Source organism: Sapajus apella, unplaced genomic scaffold (assembly GCF_009761245.1).
Source record: "Sapajus apella isolate SASKATOON/1434 unplaced genomic scaffold, GSC_monkey_1.0 scaffold37, whole genome shotgun sequence".
NCBI lineage: Eukaryota > Metazoa > Chordata > Mammalia > Primates > Cebidae > Sapajus > Sapajus apella.
The window spans coordinates 1,270,513-1,294,550 of record NW_022436977.1 but is presented as its reverse complement, the minus strand read 5'-3'; the positions used below and the strand labels follow the sequence as shown (position 1 = coordinate 1,294,550).

The window sequence follows — 24,038 nt, the reverse complement described above, 5'->3', positions numbered from 1 at the left end:
TTTCTGCTATTCCTCAGAGAATAAACATATTCTGAGAAGGCAGCTGTATGAACTTGCTCCATAATCTTATAAATGAGGGGTTTGATTTTATGCTGCTAGATATATTAGAACCAAAGCTACCCAAAATATTCCCTTACTATAATCATTTCTGCCAACAAAGATTCAAATGTTTCATTTTCCAAAATAAGACGATAGTGTACATTTTCCAAAATAAGACTATAGTGTACAACATAATCAGAATATTTTATAAAGCATTTTTTTTTTTTGAGATGGAGTTTTGCTCTTGGTGCCCAGGCTGGAGTGCAATGATGTGATCTCAGTTCGCCGCAACTTCCACCTCCTGAGTTCATGTGATTCTCCTGCCTCAGCCTCCCAAGTGGCTGGGATTATAGGCAAGTGCCACCACACTCAGCTAATTTTGTATTTTTAGTAGAGATGGTGTTTCTCCATGTTGGTCAGGCTGGTCTTGAACTCCTGACCTCAGGTGATCCACCCGCCTCAGCCTCCCAAAGTGCTGGGATTACAGGCTTGAGTCACAGCACCCGGCCATATTTTATAAACTTACTGACATTGTCTACATCCTCAGAGCACTTAATATCATTTATTCTGACTGCTTGAGATCTTAGAGTAAACCTATTCTTCTAATATTAGAAATAATATCTACAACTAAACCTATTAGTGATAGCCTTTTTCAGTTCTGTAGAACTTTTTATTTTTGTAATATTTAAATATAATATTTAAGCTCCTAAATTATTATATAGTGCTGTCAGTTTTCTAAAACCTTAAGTGCTTAAAAAAACATCCAGACATTGATAAGCCATTTAGTGCTGAATTTTAACTCAACGCAATTACATCTTATGAATGCTCTCTGTTTTGTGTTTGTTTTTAAGGCAGATAAAACAGAAAATGGCTGGAAATGTATGTTCATGTATACTGATAGGCTTTTAAAGAAAACCCTGGACAGCTGATCAACAATTATTTCCATTTTTACTGAATTACACATCAGAACTCTGGTTTGATGCTACTGTCTGCATCAAACAGTTTGTTTGATTCACAGGGCTATGCGGTTCTTTATATTCATTCTAGTTTAATAAATAATTTGTTGAAAGATTTAAGATTTTTGTTTAAATGAAAATAGCAAGACATTTTTCAAAGGCCTAAAAATCACACTCCATCTCCATTCTCAAAGCAATATGCTATGCATCTCTTAAAGAGAGTAAACTAATGATAACATTCTATATTGCTTCGTAAGTGCTTCTACTATGATGAAGGAAAAACGCACTATACCATACTACTGCCCGCCAAGGCCTTCTCTATCTGTTGAAAGCATCAAAACTAAGTATAGACGTGTACCTAGGGGTTGCCGGTTTATTACTTTGGAAACTAGTTTTCACTAAGATGTTAAACTCTAGGGCTACTGTTTTCTGGAATGTAAGAGCTTGGACCAGAATCTAGGGGATGACATAGCAGAAAGGGCCATTTTCAGTTTCAGAAAGCAACAGAATGCCTAAGAACTATATGAAACCAAAGAAAGTTGATAATTACAGCAGTCTGCTAGTGTTTTTCCTTGAAAGGTATTCTAGGCAATACTGTGTACACAAGCGTTATGATTAAGCCTCAACAGCACAGTAGCTACTTAGATGAAGCAAACCACTGGAAGAGATCAGCATGTAAATCCTTCATTCTTAAAGATCACTCCTGCATACACATCTAACTAAATAACACTCAAGAGATCCATGGGTAGAAAAGTCATTCAGCAAAGTCAGTTTCTCTGCATTACTTCAAAAGCAGAGGTCCACATAGAGTATGTAAGTCCCCCAAAGTAGGAGCAGGAATCTCAAGTAGCGGTAACTCCTCGAGGTGAGGCTTTAAAATCTCCAGTTGTGATTGCATTACCTTCGTGGAAATTACTGATTTACTATGTAGTAGGTAAATCTTGAAACAAGAAAGTAGCAATCCAGCATAGCATAAATGAAAGGTAAAGGTAATAAAAACAGTTGAGAAAACACAGAAGACTGTTGGAACAGCGAAAACCCCCACCTATGCCCTATGTCAGAGGAAACAAATCTCTCTCAGCAGTCATTTGGCAGGGATGAATGGATAGCCATAGTAGAGAGTGACACTAACAAAGGGGGAGGAAAACACAATCTGACGACATCTCAAGTATCATCCCCATCTATGGCCTGAAAATTATTTCAAATTCTTAGTGGGGATAAAGTTACTATTCTGAAGCAAAAGGAGGGCAAACAACCTTTCTCTTGTAGCAAAAAAAAATCACCAGGCAGCCATGGTGGCTCATGCCTGTAATCCCGGCACTCTGGGAGGCTGAGGTGGGCAGATCACTTGAGGTCAGGAGTTCAGGACCAGCCTGACCAACTTGGTGAAACCTCATCTCTACTAAAACTACAAAAATTAGCCAGGCATGGTGGCATGTGCCTGTAATCCCAGCTAGTCAGAAGGCTGAGGCAGAAGAATCACTTGAACTGGGAGGCGGAGAGGTTGCAGTGAGCTGAGATTGCACCACTGCACTCCAGCCTGGGCAACAGAGTGAGATGAGACTCTATCTCAAAAAAAAAAGAAAGAAAAAAAAACTAGGCACCTATGCTCTGCAAACAAAAACACAAAAAAGAGTAACTGACATTTTGGGATTCAATGTCGGGGTAGGATACCACATCTGTTACAGTTTAAAAGCTTTTAATAGTCAATGACTCTCTCCAGTGTCAAAATGGGATCTGTTCTCTCTAACCTGCTCGGCTAAGTAGCCCTTCTTTTTCACATGCCCACATACAAAAGAAGCCCACTGTAATAACAGAGGTCGGCCAGAGAAAAAGGACACACTATCATAACTCCTGAACCTTGTGGTGTAATGTTTATATAGCATTTATGTGAGTAAGGGTTGTCACAAGCTTGGATTTAAAGTACCGAAAGGGCAGGAAGAATGCTGCTGCATGCACACAGTAGTCAATTCAACAGTCTACATTTAGAGTGTTGAACAAGCATACTGAATAAAACCTATGACAGTACAATATGTTGTACTGTCTAATATAAGATCTGTGAATACTGGCAGAAGTTACTTCCTGATTAAATTTGATCAGATAATGCAAAGGAAGTTTTGCCAGGTAGAAGCAGAGAGATGTATTAAAGTTTTCACCCCCTTTCTGCCAGATGGTAATGCAGAGTTCTTTAGAGAGGAATCAGAGCCATGGCAAGATTTACAACTTTTAGAACTTGGAAAGGACAAATAGGAAGTACAAAATAATGAAAAGACTAATCCAACTGGGATCCTTCTTATTTATTTTATCCAAATTCATAGTTCAATAATAGTTATCTAGTTAGGTAAAACTGTTTTCAAAAAAACTGTGCTTTGCCAGGAGTGGTAGCTCACACTTGTAATCCCAGTTACTTGGGAGGCTGAGGCAGAAGGATCACTTGAGCCCAGGAGTTTGAGGCAGTGAGGCCCTGTCTCTACAAAAAAATAAACATTAGCCAGGCGTGGTGACCTACAGTCACAGCTATTTGGGAAGCTGAGGTGGGAGAATTGCTTTAGCCCAGGAGGTCAAGGTTGCTGTGAGCTATGATCATGCCACGGCACTCTATCCTGAGTGATGGAGTGGGATCCCATCTCTATTAAAAAAAAAAAAAAAAAAAAAAAGTGCTTAAGTATCTGGTATTAAAATAGTTTTAAAAGGTGGATCCAATATACATGAGTTTAAATGTAGTCTTTTAGGAACCATATTTGGGATCTGTTATTCTACATAGATAAACCAAACAGTACTCAATCCAATATACCTAAAATCTAAATGAGCAAAGCACAATTTTCCAGAATACAGGAAAATAGGATTCTTGTTGTGAAGGAAAAAGAACTTACATGATCAGCTGAACATTCTTTTTTTTTTTTTTTAGACAGAGTTTCGCTCTTGTTGCCCAGGCTTGAGTGCAATGGCACAATCTTGGCTCACCGCAACCTCCACCTCCCAGGTTCAAGCAATTCTCCTGCTTCAGCCTCCTGACTAGCTGTGACTACAGGCATGCACGACCCCACCCAGCTAATTTTGCATTTTTTAGTAGAGATGAGATTTTTCCATGTTGGTCAGGCTAGTCTCGAACTCCTGACCACCCAGCTCTGCCTCCCAAAGTGCTGGGATTACAGACGGGAGCCACCGCACCTGATGATTGCCTGAACTTTCTTTACAGCGAAAGACTGCTGTGTGGTTTTTTTTAAACACCCCTTCCTGTGAGCAGACAATCCAGCCCTACTCTAACTGCCAAACAGAGGCAATTGGCTCTATGTGCAAACAGAAAACAAGTAGGAAAAATAAAAATCTATGATATAAACAAGTATCTTTTTACATATGCACCCTTCATTTGGCAGATTCATTCATTCACTCATTCATTCAAACAAGTATGTATCAAGTGCCCACTATTCTAAACATTGGTTTGGGTGTTAGGGTTAAAAGAGTGAACAAAACAATAAATACCTCTGCTTTCACAAGGCTTCAATTTGAGAATGCTGACGCCCTAAATAGGTTAAATGTCCTATGGCCAAAGTCTTGGGATAAGATAAAACCAAGGTCTGAGCTCTTCTTTTTCCTTCTACTGTAAGTATGGGACTAGAGTTTGTTGAACCCTAGGCTCACTAGCAAATGGGCAGATTTCCCAGAATAAGAAGACTCTTTTGGCATTATCATCAGTGTCATCTCTAGCCCCTGACTCCCAAATATCTCTCTAGTTGTCTCTGGAGAACCATCCTCTGCCTGTTAGATCTCTTCGGGTGGAATACATTGCTAGTATTTCAAACTCAGAATGCCTAAATTCAAATTCCAAACAAGTTCCTCTACCAACTTTACCATCTCTAGTAACAGTACCACATGCCTTCTCATTATCTAGGCTCAAGATCTCTGCAACAGCTTTGACTATTCCTTCTCTCTTAATCCTAGCATTCATGTGGGCTGCCAATTCTGGTAGATGATATCACTGTAGAATTGTTTAATTCTCTTTCATTTTCCCTATTACTAACCATCTAGGCTGCCTTTACCTCTCAAGGGAATTCACTGCCTGCTTATTGTTTTCCATGTTTGCTGCCAGGCTAGTACCACATTATGTGCCAAAAGATTTCAAAAGCAGAGTTTTAATCATATCACTCCTTTGTTTAAAAATCTTTAGTCCCTATTCCTACTTAAAACAAGCACCAATTCTCCAGCCCAGCATTCTGGGAGCTTCACCAAATGGTTTCAACCTACTTACCTAGCCTTGTCTCCTATGACTTCTTTATTCACATCATATATTTTAGAAAACTGAACTAGATACAACATTTGTTGCTGATCATATAGTCTTTCTGCTTGGACTGCTTCTTCCATCTCATTTAATTTCGCTAAGAGCATGACAAATGCAGCTTCTCTCATCAAATTATTTGTTCTGCTCAGACTAGATGAAATATCTCCTTCCAAACCCAGATGACAACAATTTCCAACTTGGGATGCTGCTCTGTTCTGGCTTGTGTTACAGTTATCTGGCCATTTGACTTATCTACTTGTCAGCTCTTTGAGGACAAGGACTGCCTACTTACCTTGGTCTCCATAAGATATACTTTTTTTTTTTTTTTTTGAGACAAAGTCTCTGTCACCCAGGCTGGAGTGCAGAGGCACAGTCTTGGCTCACTGCAACCCCTGCCTCCTGGGTTCAAGCGATTCTCCTGCCTCAGCCTCCCAAGCAGTTGGGATTACAGGCATGTGCCACCACACCCAGCTAATTTTTGTATTTTTAGTAGAGACAGGGTTTCACCATGTTGGCCAGGCTGGTCTTGAATTCCTGACCTCAAGTTATCTGCCCACATCAGCCTTCCAAAGTGCTGAGATTATAGGCATAAGCCACCATACAGGGTCTGCACGGTATACTTTCATGTAGCAGGTCCTCATCTCAGATTTACTGAGTCAAAGTTGCTGATAAAAGGTTAGCTGTTCCAAGGCTGGGTGTGGTGGCTCAAGCCTGTAATCCTGGCACTTTGGGAGCTGAGGCAGACAGATCACCTGAGGACGGGAGTTCGAGACCAACAAGGTTGGTCTGACCAACAAGGAGAAACCCTGTCTCCACTAAAAATACAATATTACCCGGGCATGGGGATGCATGCCTATAATCCCAGCTACTTGCGAGGCTAAGGCAGGAGAATTGCTTGAATCCGGGAGGTGGAGGTTGCAGTGAGCTGAGATCACACCATTGCACTCCAGTCTGGGCAATAAGAGCAAAACTCTAAAACTCTGTCTCAAAAAAAAAAAAAAAGAAAGGTTAGCTGTTCCTAAAGTCAATACCTGTCAATCTTGCTCAGGGAGAAACTGTATTTTTTTCTTTTGCTATTTTCAAAACTTGAAAGGAATTAGTCTAGAAAATCATCCTGTTTTCAATTCTTAGAGTAATAAAAGAGACTTATTTGACTGCAAATTTCTTTAAAAAAAAAAAAAAAAAGAGCCTAAGAAAACAGCCCTCAAGATGGAACAAATATAAAATGTAACACAGACAAAGATGGTATAAAAGTTGAACAGACACTAGAAATCCATTACCCACAGTGCATAGTGCAGAAAGAATTTCACCCAGCAAGGATTTGGAATCCTGCTAGAAAGGAGGTTTAAAATTTAAATGAACATGGAGGAACTCCAATCTCTTAGAAGCCATAGGATACTAAAAACTCTAAAAATTAAAAAAAAGTAGGGTCAGGCGTGGTGGCTCACACCCGTAACCCCAGCATTTTGGGAGGGGGAGGTGGGGAGATTGCTTGAGCCCAGGAATCTGAGAACAGCCTGGGCAACACAGTGAAACTGTCTGTACAGAAATACAAAAAAAATAAATAAATTAGCTGGGCATGGTGGCATGAGCCTGTAGTCCCAACTACTCAGGAGGCTAAGGTGGAAGGATCACTTCAGCCCAAGAAGTTGAGGCTGCAGTGAGCTGTGATTGCACCACTGTACTCTAGCATGGGCAACAGAGTGAAATCTGTTCTCAAAAAAAAAAAAAAAAAAAAAGAAAGAAAGAAAAGAAAAAAAAATATGTATCAAAGAGAGATATTCAAGATTCAACTTTTCAAAAATAAGCATATTAGTTAAATACAGATGAGATTTTCCTATAATAATTATATACCATGGTCGGATAATTTTCATTGGAAAGTACACTGAAATTCACTGCAACCTCTCCCTCCCCAGCTCAAGCCATTCTCCTGCCTCAGCCTCCCAAGTACCTGGAATTACAGGCATGCACCACCACAAGTGGCTAATTTTTGCATGTTTAGTAGGGATGGGGTTTCACCATGTTGGTCAGCCTGGTCTTAAATTCCTGACCTCAGGTGATCCACCTGCCTTGGCCTCTGAAATGTTGGGATTACAGGTGTGAGACATGGCACTGGGCCTCATTTTTCATTATAGAGTAATACAACTTCATTTAGAATATTTTAGAATATATTACAACACTTCCAACACTATTTCTGTTAATATTTTGATCTCCTCCAATTGATTCTGCTTATTTCCCCATCCCCTCCAACTCAGTTTACTATAATCTAGTTTATTCAATAATGGATGTGAAATAGATCTATAACCAAGTGTTTATAGGCATATAGGTAGATCATTTCTATATCTTTGCTATCAATGACAATGCAACAGTTTTATGCACATAACCTATACTTTGGGTTGTTTTATTGATTGATTTCAAGAAATAAGGTATTTTATCAGAGAGGAAAATAACTTCAACAAATTGTTTTCTAGCCAGGCATAGTGGCTCATGCCTATAATCCCAGCACTTCGGGAGGCTGAGGCAGGTGGATTACCTGAGGTCAGGAGTTTGAAACCAGCCTGGCCAACATGGCGAAACCCCATCTCCACTAAAAATACGACAATTAGCCAGGGATAGTGGTGCACGCCTGTAATCCCAGCTACTCGGGAGGCTGAGGCAGGAGAATCACTTGAATCTGGGAGGCAGAGGTTGCAGTGAGCCAAGATTGCACCACTGCACTCCAGCCTGGGTGAAAGAGTGAGACACTATCTCAAAAATAAAATAAAATTACTTTCTAAGGAATTTGTATCAGTTTCCAAAATCAACAGCAATATGTCAGTTTAACTGTGCTCTCACCTACACCAGCTATTAGCTTTTAAAAAGGGAGGAATGGGAGAGAACTGCAGAAGTCAACAGTCTTTGGCTGTCAAACGAGAAGTCAGTCAAATTATAAGTCTTAGACCACTACTTTAATTAAAGGATGTGACTACGTACCCAATTATTGCCCATAGTTTGCTAAACCCTTTCTTTTTCGCCCACCTATTGTCTCCTTTATATTTACTCTCTAGTACATGGCTTTCCTTCCTTTATATACTTTTTTCTTACCCACCAAGCCACACAGTTTGCCAAAAGCATATACTTACTGGTGAGAAATATATTAGTGGGTGTACTCCATTGTACATATGTGTGTGTGTCTTTGTATATACTATTCTTTTTTTTTTTTTTTTTTTTTTTTGAGAAGGAGTTTCACTCTTGTTACCCAGGCTGGAGTGCAATGGCACGATCTCGGCTCACCGCAACCTCCGCCTCCTGGGTTCAGGCAATTCTCCTGCCTCAGCCTCCTGAGTAGCTGGGATTACAGGCACATGCCACCATGCCCAGCTAATGTTTTTGTATTTTTTTTTTAGTAGAGACGGGGTTTCACCATGTTGACCAGGATGGTCTCGATCTCTTGACCTCGTGATCCACCTGCCTCGGCCTCCCAAAGTGCTGGGATTACAGGCTTGAGCCACTGCGCCCGGCCTAATGTATATACTATTCTTAACCTATATACTTGCACATGTGCATCTATGAAATAATAAATGTTTTTGTATTTTCTTGCAAAAATGTTGTTAATACAAAAAAGTGAGGGCAGAAGGAAAGGAAATAAACTAATTTTCTATGTGATAATTATTTTTAAAATACATAATCTGTTTATTATGCTTTGCTTATTTACCTACTATGGTCTCTGTTTTTCTCTTGGTAACATATTTAATATAAAGATAAAAATCCTATGTCATATTTACTTCCCAAATATATAAGCCCTTTTTAAAAACAGCAAATTTGTTGATTTTTTTTTTTTTTTTTTTTTTTTTTGGTGTGTGTTTGCCTCATCTGTCTTTAAGCTGAGAGATGTCCCTCATTTAGACCACTAGTTTTCCAAACAATGAACACTGCAGAACAGATGACATGACCTTCTCTAGAGTGTCCTAAAGCAAAGCTGAGTCTTCATTGCAGGGCCATCTCAAATCTTGACCAGCTCTATAATTTGCCCAGGCAGAGGAACAAGGGGTGGTGTGGAAGTTCCATGTCATGCTCAAGTCAGCTAGAAGTCCAAATTACCTACCCTTCATAACCAGCAAGGAACAATCAGACCTGGCAAGAGCTTTACACTACAGATGAGACCCAAAGTGGGCTACCTGGTACATCCTGTATGTCCAACAGGTCTTTTTTTTTTTTTTTTTAACTGCTCCTTACCAAGCAGGGCTACTCCATAGGCACTGTGCCCAGAGTAGCCTCCAACAGGTCTTTTGGTCCTATGGTAGATGCCTCAGATCCTAACTTATAGCTAGGCCCCCTTCAGCCAACAGACTCTGACAGGCCAACCCTCACTTTTTTTTTTTTGTGCTTTTTTTTTCTCTTTTGAGACAGGGTCTCACTCTGTCACCCAGGCTGGAGTGCAAAGGCGCAAGCAATCTCGGCTCACTGCAGCCTTGACTTCCTGGGCTCAGGTGATTCTCCCACCTCAGCCTCCAAAGTAGCTGGGACTATAGGCACATGTCACCATGCCCAACTAACTTTTTGTATTTTATGTAGAGGCAGGGTTTCACCATGTTGCCCAGGCTGGTCTTGAACTACTGGCTCAAGTGATCTATCTGCCTTGGCCTCCCAGAGTGCTAGGATTACAGGCATAAGCCACCACACTTGGCCAGACTCTTTAGAGTGGATGCTTCATATAAGGCACCTGGCCACATCTCAGTGCAACTATACATGCCCTGAGGGTTGCTTGAAAGTCATACCACACCTGTAAGAAATGGCAAGCATTTGGTCTTTATTTTCAGTATATACATTAAAGCAGAGAAGTTGAAGAACTTGGGTTTTAATATTAGCCATGAAGAAGGGGAAAGAATGACGGATCTGAAAGAATGAAGGATCAACACATACCTGATTTCGAAGCGGCTGCTGTTGTGATGGCCGATCCCGGTGTGTGTGGCTTTCTCGAGTTATTGCAGATGCACCAGAATCTACGTGAACTGACCCTACTGGAGTAGGCTGGAAAAACGAAACAAAAAGTCAAATGGGGGAAACAGGTCCACCTTGATGCATGTGCAAAGGACAGAATCATTATAATTCTAATAGAGTAGTAATTATTTTCAGCTACCAAGAGCACTTTCAAGTTGTCTTGTCTTCTCAGCTTGCTCATCTGCAAAAAGGAGGAAGCCTGGTCCTCCCTTTATATTAAATAGTTCGTTGGAGAATAGCTTACCTTCAAAAATACAAAACTATCCTCCAGTGATATCTATATGGCCCTGTGAACCTCTGACCAGAACAACAAGTCCAAAAGCTTCCTATGTTGCTGGGTTCCATTCCTACTGAGGCCAAGTACCTTAACAGTGTATGTAGCATCAACTTCTGAATCATGGGGCCGGGTGTGGTGGCTCACACCTGGGAGGTCAAGGCAGGCAGGTCAGTAGTTCAAGATCAGCCTGGCCAACATGGTGAAACCCCATCTGTACTAAAAATGTAAAACTTAGATGGGCATGGTGGTGTGTGCCTGTAATCCCAGCTACTCGGGAGGCTGAGGCAGAAGAATCACTTGAACCTGAGAGGCGGAGGTTGCAGTGAATCAAGATTGGCATCACTGCACACCAGCCTGGGCAACAGAGTGAGACTCTGTCTCAAAATAAAAAATAAAAAAACAAACAAAAAACACTTCTGAATCATTCAAATGAAACTTCTCCTAACCTGGCTCAAATTCTGGTATCACAGGACATACAAGTTATTATCTTCCTATATGACTAGGAAAAATACATAACTCCTTCCTACTTCTGAACTAGTAAGAACAACCTATGGCAACACCCTGAAAAGGCTGGTAAATATACAGTTTACAATCAAAGGAAGATTTTTACTAAAGATTCAAGCAGAAAGACCAACAAGTAAAGGTATCAGGTAGGGCTGGTTGGAGAAAGGAGGTAATGAGGTAAAAACAAGATACTTACAATAGGTCTCCCAACCCAATCATAGGCGTAGTCAAAGGTGTAGCCTTTCCTTTCAAAGAGGTCTGTGAAGAGAGTCCGTAAATACTCATAATCAGGTTTTTCAAAGAAGTCTAATCGCCTGACATATCGAAGGTAGGTTGCCATCTCCTCTGTTCAAAAAGAGATGAAAGGCCATGCTCATTAGCTGCATGCTTTCCATAGCAATTGTGGGGAAGCACTAGGCCACAAAAGGGTTATTTATACAGACGACCTGACACTGTTTTTTTAATGGACCAAATAAAAGTGATAAGATCTACTTTGGTTTGTATCACGAAAGGAAATGTTTATTAGCTAAACAGCACACTTGTTTCAAGATACCCAGCCATGGACTCTACTTGCTTTCAAAGCTCAATCACACTGACTGGAGTGTCTTTTTAGTATCCCACCTGGAAAATTCTCACAGAGAGCTTCAATGGGAGTATTCCTTTTGGTGTCACCAATTTTTTGATATCTCTCTTTTAATGTTTCAGCCTGTAGAGAGTAGAGAGAGAAAGTTATTTGAAAAGAGGTCCTAAGCATTGGAGATTCAATATGTTTTTAGAGACAATGGTTGTTGCACTCAAATTCGCAGTATTTGTTGGTCTTGATTTTTTTTTCTAATACTAACAAATAAGAAATGTAGTAGAAATCATATATTTAGATATATACAAACATCTGCTGTGTTCTGGAAAATTTTACTTGTGAAACTATTTAGTAGTCTCAGATAAACACCATCAAATCTAATGGTTGAGTGGCTAGGATAAGAAAATAATATTATGTGGCAATATTTTCAAAATTCAGTAATCTCCCATGGCTACCATAATTCAATGTGATTCAGCATTCTCTCTTAGATCAGCTCTGTAAGTATTGCTAATCCAGGTTGGAGAAATTCTACTCATATATATTGAAGACTTCAAACAGAAAAAAAAATTAACTGAAAAAATGTCCTTTGACAACGTGCTTCCAGAGGGAAGAAAAGGTATCTATGGTACAGCCATGGCTGACAGGTTTGGTGTATGTCAGTTAAAAGCAGCCCAAGTCTGGTATGCTCAGAGTGATAGCCAGAGGACTTCTGAACCCTGGACCAATGGTGGGCTCCTAAGGAATTCTTGTCAGGCTTTACCTAGCTTGCTGCATTCAGACTTAAGCAATAGTGTTCTGAAGTAATTAGGAGAAATTTTATATCTACAACTACCACAAAAATGATTTATGGACAACGAGAGAGTTTCGAGCAATTAATAATACACTAAAGCATTGTTTGGCTGTATGATGACCAAGTTTGATGTGAAATTCTATGTGAAAGCTATAAATATCAATGAGAAGATGTATATGATGTGGAGATGACAGGAGAAGAATTTAAGAGTGAAGAAATAAAATCTAAAAGGGAATGGGTAAAGTCTTACTTTTTAGGACAGTCTTCTAAAAAGCACAGCAAAATGAACCATCCTGCCTTTCTGGAAGAGAGGGTGTAGGAGTACCCCAAACTACTAAGTTTCTTTCTATATTAACATGTTGAAATAAATTATAACCAAAAAATATGTCTTGGGCCAGGCATGAGGGCTCACCCCAGTAATCCCAGCACTTTGGGAGGCCAAGATGGGTGGATCACTTGAGGTCAGGAGTTTGAGACCAGCCTGACCAACACGGTGAAACCTGTCTCTACTAAAAATAGAAAAAATTAGCTGGGCTTGGTGGCATGCACCTGTAATCCCAGCTATTAGGGAGGCTGAGGCAGAGATTGTAGTGAGCCAAGGTTGCACCATTGCACTCCAGTCTGGGAGACAGAGCGAAACCCTGTCTCAAAAAAAAAAAAAAAAAAATGTCTCATAAGACACTAATGGGTCTTACAATGGGTTTGAAACTCACCGTTTCCTGGACAAATAGCCAAAGGCACAGAGTGATGATAATGCTCATAATTATGATAGTAAACTGACACGTAGCCATTGTATTGACACCTACTTATGAAAGGCTATTTAAACTCTACACATTTTGCAATGAATAGCTACTGTCTGAATAGGCATTTATTCAATATACTTGAACAGCAATGTTAATCCTGGATTTTCATTTTAGTTCAGATGGGTCCTTAGCCTACATAAGATAAACGAATATTTTCTAAGTTCTCCTAAGGAGCACACCCTGCTGGCCTTTCTGGTAAAATGTGTAGCAGCTGTTGTTATCAATTTGTTCCAGAAATTCCCTGACATACTGGGAACACTCCACCTGCTACAGAATGGTAGTGGAGGAGGAATATCAACACAGAGAGAAAAGCAGCACTGTCAAGGCTGAGAGGAAATGAGGATAAAGATCATGGAAAATCCAAACACAAAGAAGGGAAGACAAATGTGAACAAAACAGCTTCCAAAGCTCAGGAGAGCATTTATAATGTAGACTAATGTAACTAGCCCGTTTTCTTATCTCCATAGCCAATTATCGTGTGTGTGTGTGTGTGTGTGTGTGTGTGTGTGTGTGTGTGTTTTTAATTGTTTATTTTTAAATAGAGATGGGGTCTATGTTGCTGATCTCAAACTCCTGGACTCAAGCAATCCTCCCACCTCAGCCTCCCAAATTACTGGGATTACAGGCATGAGCCACCATTGTATGGCCAGGCTCCTTAAAAACATGAAGCCAGAGGCCCCTTCATTAACAACTGAGCATTGAAACAAAGCCCTCCACTGAATACTTTCAAGGATACCTTGAGTCCTTGCCAAGGGAGGCTGCCTCGAAGGAAATACATGAACATATGGCCTAGGGCTTCCAAATCATCTCTCCGGCTTTGCTCTAAAAGGGAAGACAGATCACACATTATGTTTGCAGTTATTAAAGCAGAAAGAGGTTCAAAACTAAGTAATCCGTTCAGAAACGCTTCGGCTCTGGAAAGGCTCTGCTTATTAATTATTTGCATATTTAAGCCAAGGATAGTATTTTAGATCAAAACCCAAAACTAATGTGTACTTCCTTTGTCTAGATCTGTTGATGGTAAGTAAATATCAAGAGAAAAGAGCAAATCCTGAATTAAAACCAAGCACAAATCACTGAACAGTGAATAACCACCCCTCACTCAATGCTGTCACCTTCCTGAAAGTGAGTAGATTTTAATGAAATGCTATTTCCAGTATATGGGCTACAATTACCCTTTAGTTACCACCAGGGAGTAAGCAGCAGATAAGCAACCCAAACTGCTAAAACAGTCCATTCTGGCTAGGCCTGCAAAGAGACAAACTGCAAAATGGCTAGCATACGTGTCTAGTGCTTTTTATTCATCATAAAAATGAACACTTATAAATTCAGTTTCCTATCAATGAACATCAGTACATAGTCTCTTGGTTTCTATTAAATTTGTACCATGTCCCATAATCTCAACAACATTTTAAAATTTATTACTAAGGTCCCCTCAAAATTAGATGGGTAAAGCTGGGCACATCTGTAGTCTTGGCTACTTAAGCGGCTGAGGTGAGGCCAAGGGCAGTGGCTCATGCCTGTAATCCCAGACTCTGGGAGGCTGAGGCAGGTGGATCACCTGAGGTCAGGAGTTTGAGACCAGCCTGACCAACATGGAGAAACTCTGTCTCTACTAAAAATACAGAATTAGCTGGGCATGGTGGTGCATGCCTAAAATCCCAGCTACTCAAGAGGCTGAGGCAGGAGAATAGCTTGAACCTGGGAGGCAGAGGTTGGGGTGAGCTGAGATGGTGCCATTGCACTCCAGCCTGGGCAACAAGAGGAAACTCTGTCTCAGAAAAAAAAAAAAATGAGGTAAGAGGATCACTTCGGCCTAGGAGTTTGAGATAAGTCTGGGCAACATAATGAGACCTCATCCAAAACAAAATAAAACAAAAAATCAAAGTTCCTGTATTCTGGAAGTATATATGAAACAAGTTGCTGGGTTTTTCTCTCCTTTTAATTGGGAAGATGAAGATGACAAAGAACTGCAAAATAGTTAATAAAAAACTGCAACTTCATCTCAGAAAACATCCTACACATTCTTTGATTGTTAGACAGAATCTAAGTAGTACACGCCTTCATTTCTTTTTCTTTTTTAGAGAGAGTCTTGCTCTATTGCCTAGGCTGGAATGCAGTGGTGCGATCATGACTCACCACAGCATCGAATTCCTGAGCCCAAGGGACCCTTCTGCCTCGGCTGAGTAGCTAGGAATATAAGTGTGTGGAACCAAATCTGGCTAATTTATTTATTTTTATTTTTTTGTGAAGATTCGGTCTTGCTGTGTTGCTCAGGCTGGTCTCAAACTCCTGGACTCAAGCAATCCTAACGTATCAGCCTCCCAAACTGTTGGGATTATAGATGTGAGACACTGCACTGAGCCCATGTATTCATTTTGAATTTGCCAATTATGGTTCATTCTCAGACTTTTATTTTATTTTATTTTTTTTTTGAGACAAGGTCTCGAATTGCTGCCCAGGTTACAGTGTAGTAGCATGATCTTGGCCACTGCTGCCTCACCCTCCTAGGCTCAAGTGATCCTCCCACCTCAGCTTCCTGAGTAGCTGGGACTATAGGCACGCACCACCACCCCTGGTTACTTTTTGTTATTTTTTATGGAGATGGGATTTTGCCATGTTGCTCAGGCTGGTCTTGAACTCCTGGGCCAATCAAGCAATCCACCAGTCTTGGCTTCCCAAAAAGAGCTGGGACTACAGGTTTGAGCCACCAAACCTGGCCCATACCAGACAGTTTATGTGTTTATTTTTCAGAATCAAGTTTAGGGCTTTGTTAGAATAAATTATAGAAGCAAGACTAACAGGCTCCCTTCAACTTGATTGTGCTTTCTTTGTACAGAAAGTAAAACCCAAGAGAGCCAGAGAAAGCTGCTTAGCTAACTCAAAATACAGAAGTGCAATATGTTTAACTGCTACCTTATAGGGAGTTTGCATAAAAAAGAATAAATAGTAGTCTACAGGGTAGATAAAAAGAAAAGGCAACTTTCTAAATAGTGATTTGAAGGAGCTTTTAAAAAGATGGTCACTAATGGGAGGGAGGGGTACCCTGACAGAGATAAATAACATAAAACTAAGTTGGTATACATCAGTGAAAACAATCTTAAAAAGAATGAAATAAAACAACAAGACCATCAGAATCCTTTGTCTACACGGCTTGTCTGAAATTTGCAATAAAATATATATAATTGAAAACAAAAAAGCAGCTATACAAAAACAGTTTGTTAACAGAACCTAAAGATGCACAAATGAAAAAGAGAAAACAACAACCAGGGCGAGTGGAGGCCACCCACGAAGCAGGGCAGATAGAGACACGACTATGCAGTTTCTCATACTGTATCACATCTACTAATTGCCTCTCCATTTGTATATCCACTTTCTGTAACAAGAGGCCCCTTGGTCATTAAGAATTCACTGACAAATGTTTGAATTTTAGACAGTTGAGCACTAGAGGGCGAAACTCTCCACATTTTCAATATTGATCAGGCCTACAGAAAAGAATTTCTCAGCAAAATTATAAAATGAGATTAAAAATTTGTTTAAACTCACTGGAATAAGTAATAAAGTAACTTTTCAAATCCTGAGGAAAAAGAACTGTAGAATATGGAAAAATAGGAAAAATAAGGGTTCCTAAATCAAGAAGGATACCTAAATAAGGTACCTAAAATAAGGTACCTAAATCAGCTCAACGATTTAGGTATCTAGATCTTTGTTTATCCTTTCCACTAATTTAATCCAGTGAAATTAAGCATGACCAAGTCACCTCCTTTGGGTCTCAGTTTTCTCATCTGAAAATAAAGTGTCTGATCTGGAGAATCTGAAAAGTCATTTTCCAGCTCTAAAATCCTAAAATAATCTGGTAACTTAAAGCCATTAGGGCCTTTCAAAAAAAGAAAAAAAAAAAAAAAAAAAAAAAAAAAAACAGTGAAAACCAGAGCATGCTTTATTTTCATATGCCTTTGAACACTCCACGTTTGTCCAATTCATTATTTCCACATGCCCTCATTTTTTCATTTAGAATATTTTCATTTTCAAAGAAGAAAGGTTTCCAACACCAGTGAGACCAGCAGGACACAAAATTCTTCAACTCTTCTGACTGGGCCAAATGGAAGGTGTCATGGGGGTCATGGGGGTGGATCCCTCATTAACTGATTAATAACCTCCCTTGGGGGTGAGTTCCCAAGAAAGTTGGTTGGTAAGGAGGGCCTAGCACACCCCACCATGTGATCTGCACACGCTAGCACCCCTTCCCCTTACACCACGAGTGGAAGCAGCATGAGGCCCCTGAGGCCCACACCAGATGCAGATGCCAGTGCCATGCTTCTTGTACAGCCTGTAGAACTCTGAGCCAAATAAAGGTCTTTTCTTTAAAATTAACCAGTCTCAGGTAATCCTTTATAGCAACAGAAAATGGACTAAGTGTGGCTACTATGATGTGGCAACTAATTTAAGGTTTAGGAGGCTTTTTCTCTTGTTCTCCTCCTCCATAAAATTAAGAAGTGATTTTCTTAAAGCCGTTTGAAAATACACATCCCAGTCCTTTCTTCTTCATTGCAGTACAAAAAATGCAACACATTTAAAAACCAATAGAATCAGAGTTCCTATGAAAACCTCTATTGTTTGAGACATGAGAAAGGGTTAAAAAGCAGTTACAACTTCCTGTATGTATTCTCTGTAATGTGGAGAACACAAAATATGATGACAGGTTAGATTTCACTTGAAAAACTCTGGTACTCAGTAAGCCAAGTCTGGGAGTAAACTCAAAGTTCCAGCAGGAATGGCAGTACACCAAAAGATGAAACAGTCTGATGCACAGTAGATGCTTACAACATATTTTGTTGGATAAATAATAATCAGGATAATTATAATACATATTGACCTTACTATTATCAGGCATTATGCTAAACATTTTACATACACTGTCTCATAGAACTGTGTATTACAGGGATAATTATCACACCCATTTTATACATGAGATAACTGAGGCTGAGGGAGGAAGGATACTGGATCAAAATTACATAGCTATTAAGTAAGAGTGCCAGGATTTGCATCCTTTTTCTTAACCACTAACCTGTATCTCATACAAACAGAACATGAATATCCATCCCTTGTCTGTTCTCAACTTTCCTCTTAAGAACAATATAATTAGTACTCAAAGGCTGAGCCCAGGAAGCAGGCATTAGAACAACTTCTAGAGTTTGTCAGTTAAACCACACTATCATAATTTTATTATTTAAGATATAGTTTTTGTTTCCTTGTAAAAAGGAAAATTACTTGTCATTATGAAGGAAGGAGGGGATACTGAGGACTATGCAAGAGACCTATGTCAGGCATGGTGCTTTCACATATATTATCCATTCAACCCTCAAAATATCCTTGTGAAGCATTACCCTCATTTTACAGACGAGTTTCAGTGAGATTAAGTAACTTGTCCAAAGTAATGCTGATAATAAGTACCAGAGGACTTCTAGTCTAATTTTAAAGTATTACATTTATTTAAGTGAGGATTTCCATGTGGTTACTGAAAAATCCTGGTAACATCATAATTTCAAATCAAGTTGTATCACTTTGTAATGTCATTTTTACTCTTCACTATCACTTGAATTCCTCAGGTGAATAATCTATGTAGTTTACTCAATGAGGCAACTTAGTAGATATTACATTAGTCTTTAAATACTTATTAATGTGCAGGCCAGGCATGGTGGTTCACATCTAAAATCCCAGTACGTTGAAAGGCTGAGGCAACAGGATCTCTTGAAACCAGGAGTTTGAGACCCACCTGGGGAACACAGTGAGACTGTCTCTATAAAAAATTTTAAAAATTAGCTGGGCATGATGGCATGCCCCTGTAGCCCTAGCCACTGAGGAGGATGAGAAAGATTTCTTGAGCTTAGGGGTTTGAGGTTATAGTGAGCTATGATCACACTGCTGCTCTCCAGCCTGAATGAGAGTGAGATCCTGTCTCTGAAAATAAATATGCTGGGCATAGTGCCTCACACCTGTAATCCCAGTACCTTTGGAAGGCTGAGGAGGGCAGATCACTTGAGCCCAGGAGTTCAAGACCAGCCTGGCCAACATGGTAAAACCCCGTCTCTAATAAAAATACAAAAATCAACTGAGCATGGTGGTGCATGTCTGTATTCCCAGCTACTTGGGAGGCTGAGGCAGGAGAATTCTCGAACCCAGGAGGCGGAGGTTGCAGTGAGCTGAGACCACGCCACTGCACTTCAGCCTGGGTGATAGAGCAAGACCTCATCTCAAAATAAATAAATAAATAAAATACATATTGGTGTACAATAGTTCATTAATATTTAAAAATATTTCATAATTATTTCTGTCTAGGAGTATGGAATCTGATAATAATTGTTTGACTACTTTCTAGAATGTTGATTTTCAAACATATTTTTTTCCAATCATCTATGAGCCTTTTCTTCAAATAGAATCTTGCATGGAAGCCTAACATATGAAACATAAAAAAGGGAGGCTTTTTTGAAGAAGCAGGCAAGCCCAGGGCTCTGCCTGCTTGGTCTCCCCACTGGTCCTTAGGCTTCTCTGACAAATACTCTCCCCCTTGAGCTAGTTCCTCACAAGTGAGGTCTTCTGCCTTGATTAGAGCATTTCACAATATTTGTGCAGGTGTTTCTCCTGAGTAAAATGCAAGACTCATGGTAAAGCCAGTATATTTTCACTGCATAAGACATATGCTCTTCCTTGAAGACTTCTGTGCAGAACTATGTCCAGTGAACAGAGAATTCTACTCCATTTTTAGTGAGGCACTCTTCCCCACTGCAGACATCAGCCTGATATCCTTTTCAGGGCTGTCATATACGGGGTCATACCTAAGCAAATACCAAATTCATTACTAAACTCACTAAAATGCTATCCTCTTTTTACAATAATTCAAGTACTACACTGCTGAGAAACTAAATATTTGGCAACACAGTGTGAAGGATTAAGAACCTATGTATAGTCGATAGGATTCTTTGAAAAGTCACTAACTTATCATCTCAACTTCTCATGTATAAAAATCACTTAACCTTGTAAAGCAATAAAAACCACAAGTTGTAATGCACAATGAGGATATAAGTGTTACTGGAAAAATAAATTGATCTAATGACTCGCCCCTTTCATGGAGCAGAAAATAAACACACCTTTGCCAAGATGCGTGTTGATAGACATGTATCTTGCAGTTCCAGTTAAACTTTTGTGTTCCCTATAAGGTATGTGTTTTTTGGTTTCAGGGTCAATGTATTCCTTGGCTAGTCCAAAGTCTATAATGTGTATAACATGTTCTTTCTTATTGCCTTGTCGGCCAATCAGGAAGTTCTCTGGCTTGACATCTCGGTAGATGAGGTTCTTTGAGTGCACATATTCCATTCGAAAAAGCTGAAAGAGAAACAAATTATGAAAATACTCCAAAGAAGTGTATCAGGAAAATACATCAAAACATTTTCTTTTATCAGACCAAGGTTTTAATTACTGAAATAACAGTAAAATTCATCTCCTTTTCACCACCCAGAGTCACTTTACTGACCTGTAAACCAAAAAATATTTTTGTTATAAATACATACATAACAAATATCAAGACTAGGAAAAGAAAGTGGGATAGTACAGGTCTGCTAAAATGATAATTCAATTTTACCTCATAATGTCACAATTTGTAAATGATGAATGAAATTAATTGTTTATATGCTACATCAGAAAATTAAGCAGTTGAGGGAAAAGAAGTATTCCCAGGTAGGAGATATCAAACTGTTGGTGACCTTTGAGACAAATGCCACTGCCATATTCACCTCCTACCCACATCTTCCTATCCTTAGCTGGGCAAGACTACCTAATCCAGCTTTCATTGTTGTGAAGCCCAGGGAAGTTAATACTGACCTGATATCACATAGCTAATTAGCAGCAGAGACAGGGAAACAGTTCATTTTATTTTTTTATTTTTTGAGACAAAGTCTTGCTCTGTCTTCCAGGGTGGAGTGCAGCCTCTGCCTCTCGGGTTCTAGCGATTCTTGTGCCTCAGCCCTCACGGGTAGCTGGAATTATAGGCAGATGCCACCATGCCCGGCTAATTTTTGTATTTTTTTGTAGAGAGAGAGTTTCACCATCTTGGCCAGGCTGGTCTCAAACTCCTAACCTCGGGTGATCTGCCCTCCTTGGCCTCCCAAAGTGCTAGGATTATAGGCACAAGCTATTGTGCCTGGCTGAAACAGTTCATTATTGTTGTTATTTTACATTTATTTTAAGATTATTTTTGTAGAGATGGGGTCTCACTATGTTGCCTAGGCTGGTCTCAAACTCCTGTTCTCAAGTAATCCTCCCACCCCAACCTCCCAAAGTGCTGTGATTACAGACATGAGCCACCATGAATAATCATAAAATTATTTCAAATTGTATTATTTCTATCTACTAAGCTTTTTTACTTACTTTTAGTACAGAAAGAAAAGCTCAGACATTTAAATTTGGGGCTCAAAAGTCAAAGTCAATTATCTAACATTTCCAAATTTTTATAGGACAGTGGAAGCGATCATTACCATTTTAAACAAATAAAGATAAATTTACATCCTTCCCTAAAGGGCTGTGACAAACTTCTCAAAGAAACTGCAGAAACTGCTTCTTAAACTGGTATTGATGTGTAATTTTGATAAGAGTTACAAGAGCTGCCTCTTCAGGTGAAATTTGTCTCAGAGAGAACTGGAGGCCAGAGAACTACAGCAAATTCCTGGGCACACAGTTTTGAATCTGAGTGTTAGTGCAATGGGTTATACTGTCAATCTTTTCTTGATTGCAACAGTGAAGGGAGAGAGGACATGACAAAGCCTTACAGATACATGTTTAAAACATATAAATAGGTTGAGTGCAGTGGTTCATGCCTGTAATCCCAGCATACTGGGAGGCTGAGGTGGGAGAACCACTTGAGACCAGTTTAGACCAGCCTGGGCAACATAGTGGAAGCCTGTCTCTACAACATTTTTTACAAAATTAGCTGGCATGGCACCTGCAGTCCTAGCTGCTGGAGAGGCCGAGGCAGGAGAATTGACTGAGCCCAGGAATTTGAGGTTGCAGTGAGGTATGATCATGCTACTGCACTCTAGCCTGGGGACAGAGACCCTGTCTCAAAAACAAAAAACAAAACAAAACAAAATCAAAGAAATTATTTGCATTTTTACAACTCCATCTAATCATCCTCTTTCTCCCAAATCTAAATTCTATGCTTCCTGTCCAGTTAAGGGCAGAGCATTGCTCCAATGTGCAAAGTCTTAAAATAGAGCAAACTGCAGATGTAGTGTGACTTCTCTGAGTTTACCCTTTTTGCCCCAGCCAGCTTCCCAGAATGCCATCAAGCCTGTGAGTACTAATTCCTGATATGTCACTACAGCTTATAAATCACCAAAAGGCCCAGAAGGATGTGGCTGAGGAACCAGCCTATTCTCTTTTAGAGCAGCAATTCCAACTTACCAACTGGATGGCTATCATTAACACCGTCTTCAAAGTAAATGTTCGGTCACAGAGGTCAAACAAGTCTTCCAAGCTAGGGCCAAGGAGCTCCAGCACCATGGCATTATATTTCCCACATGGTCCAAAGTAATACACCTGTGGGAGACCTTCACCTGAAAGCAGAGGGGAAATGGGGGTACAGAGTGGGAGGCACAAAAACCAAAATATGAGAGAACAGTTTTAGCACTGAATAAAGTATTTTTAAAAGTACAGCTTGTGAGAGTTCCATTTTCTTTCATAGTCCCTACTGGAAACTTAAACTTGGCACAACAGCTTCAGTGGGAACTAATAACGGTGAGACAGGCTAAGCCATTGAACAATATGTTCAAATAAGTAGTTATTTAGTTATTTAATACCACAGTGCCAAAAACACTTCCACTGCTGTACAAGATAGAGAATGGTCCCTCGTCCACTGAATCTTCCCAAAGGATGCCTGAGAGTAGAGTATCATAAAAGGCTCTAAGGATGGCTCACTGAGATCAAAGACCTGGCTAACAGAACTTTTTACATTAGCTGGTTCATGAGCACTCCCTATACTTACTGCTATAGCCACATGGGCTATTTGCAACTGTTGCCCTATGGAGAACTCCAATTGAAGAGGCAAAGTCACAGAGAGTACAGCCTGGTTCTAGGCCAGCACAACTTGCCCTCTTTTCACAGGCAGTTTCTGCAGTTTTTTGTTTTCTATCAGCTGGAGAAAAGCCAACAGACACTTAAGTGTTTGGTTGCTAATAAGTATTGGTGAAAGAAAAAAGGGGAAGAAACACAAGGCTGGGTTTTCCCCAGATTTGAAATTCATTGCTATTAAGAAGCTAAAATCCAGACTTTTTCACCTAAGTGGCAAATTGTTAATAAATTTTCTTTACAAAGTGCATTGTAAATATGAGGCATTCACTAAATATATAACTGGTACCATGAGAATAGTAGGCATTAATAAGATTACAGAGGCTGGGCATGGTGGCTCACGCCTGTAATCCCAGCACTTTGGGAGGCTGAGGTGAGTGAATCACAAGGTCAGGAGTTTGAGACCAGACTGACCAACATGGTGAAACTTCGTCTCTACTAAAAATACAAAAATTAGTGGCACGTGCCTATAATCCCAGCTACTTGGGAGACTGAGAGGCAGGAGAACAGTTTGAACCCAGGAGGAAGAGGTTGCAGTGGGCTGAGATGGCGCCACTGCACTCCAGCCTGGGCAACAGAGCGAGACTCTGTCTCAAAAAGAAAAGGAAAAAAAAGATTACAGAACATTAAAAAATTATCTTGTTTCATAAAGCAGAAACATTTCCATTTTATACATTTATGTATATAGTGGTCTACAGTTATATGTTGTAGATT

At 39.8% G+C, this 24,038-nt stretch overlaps 1 protein-coding gene across 6 annotated transcripts in view; it reads right to left on the bottom strand.

Moving 5' to 3' along the window:
* The window catches only part of CSNK1G1 (casein kinase 1 gamma 1), a 180,109-nt gene that overhangs the window by 25,449 nt on the left and 130,622 nt on the right, over window positions 1–24,038 (bottom strand). For all 6 annotated transcript variants that reach the window (XM_032297190.1, XM_032297187.1, XM_032297188.1 and 3 more), the window contains 6 exons: window positions 22,662–22,813; window positions 20,354–20,588; window positions 13,942–14,027; window positions 11,657–11,741; window positions 11,232–11,380; window positions 10,177–10,284 (listed from right to left, as the gene is read on the bottom strand). In XM_032297190.1, coding sequence (XP_032153081.1) covers window positions 10,177–10,284; window positions 11,232–11,380; window positions 11,657–11,741; window positions 13,942–14,027; window positions 20,354–20,588; window positions 22,662–22,813 — 815 coding nt within the window. The remainder of the gene's footprint in view (window positions 1–10,176; window positions 10,285–11,231; window positions 11,381–11,656; window positions 11,742–13,941; window positions 14,028–20,353; window positions 20,589–22,661; window positions 22,814–24,038) is intronic.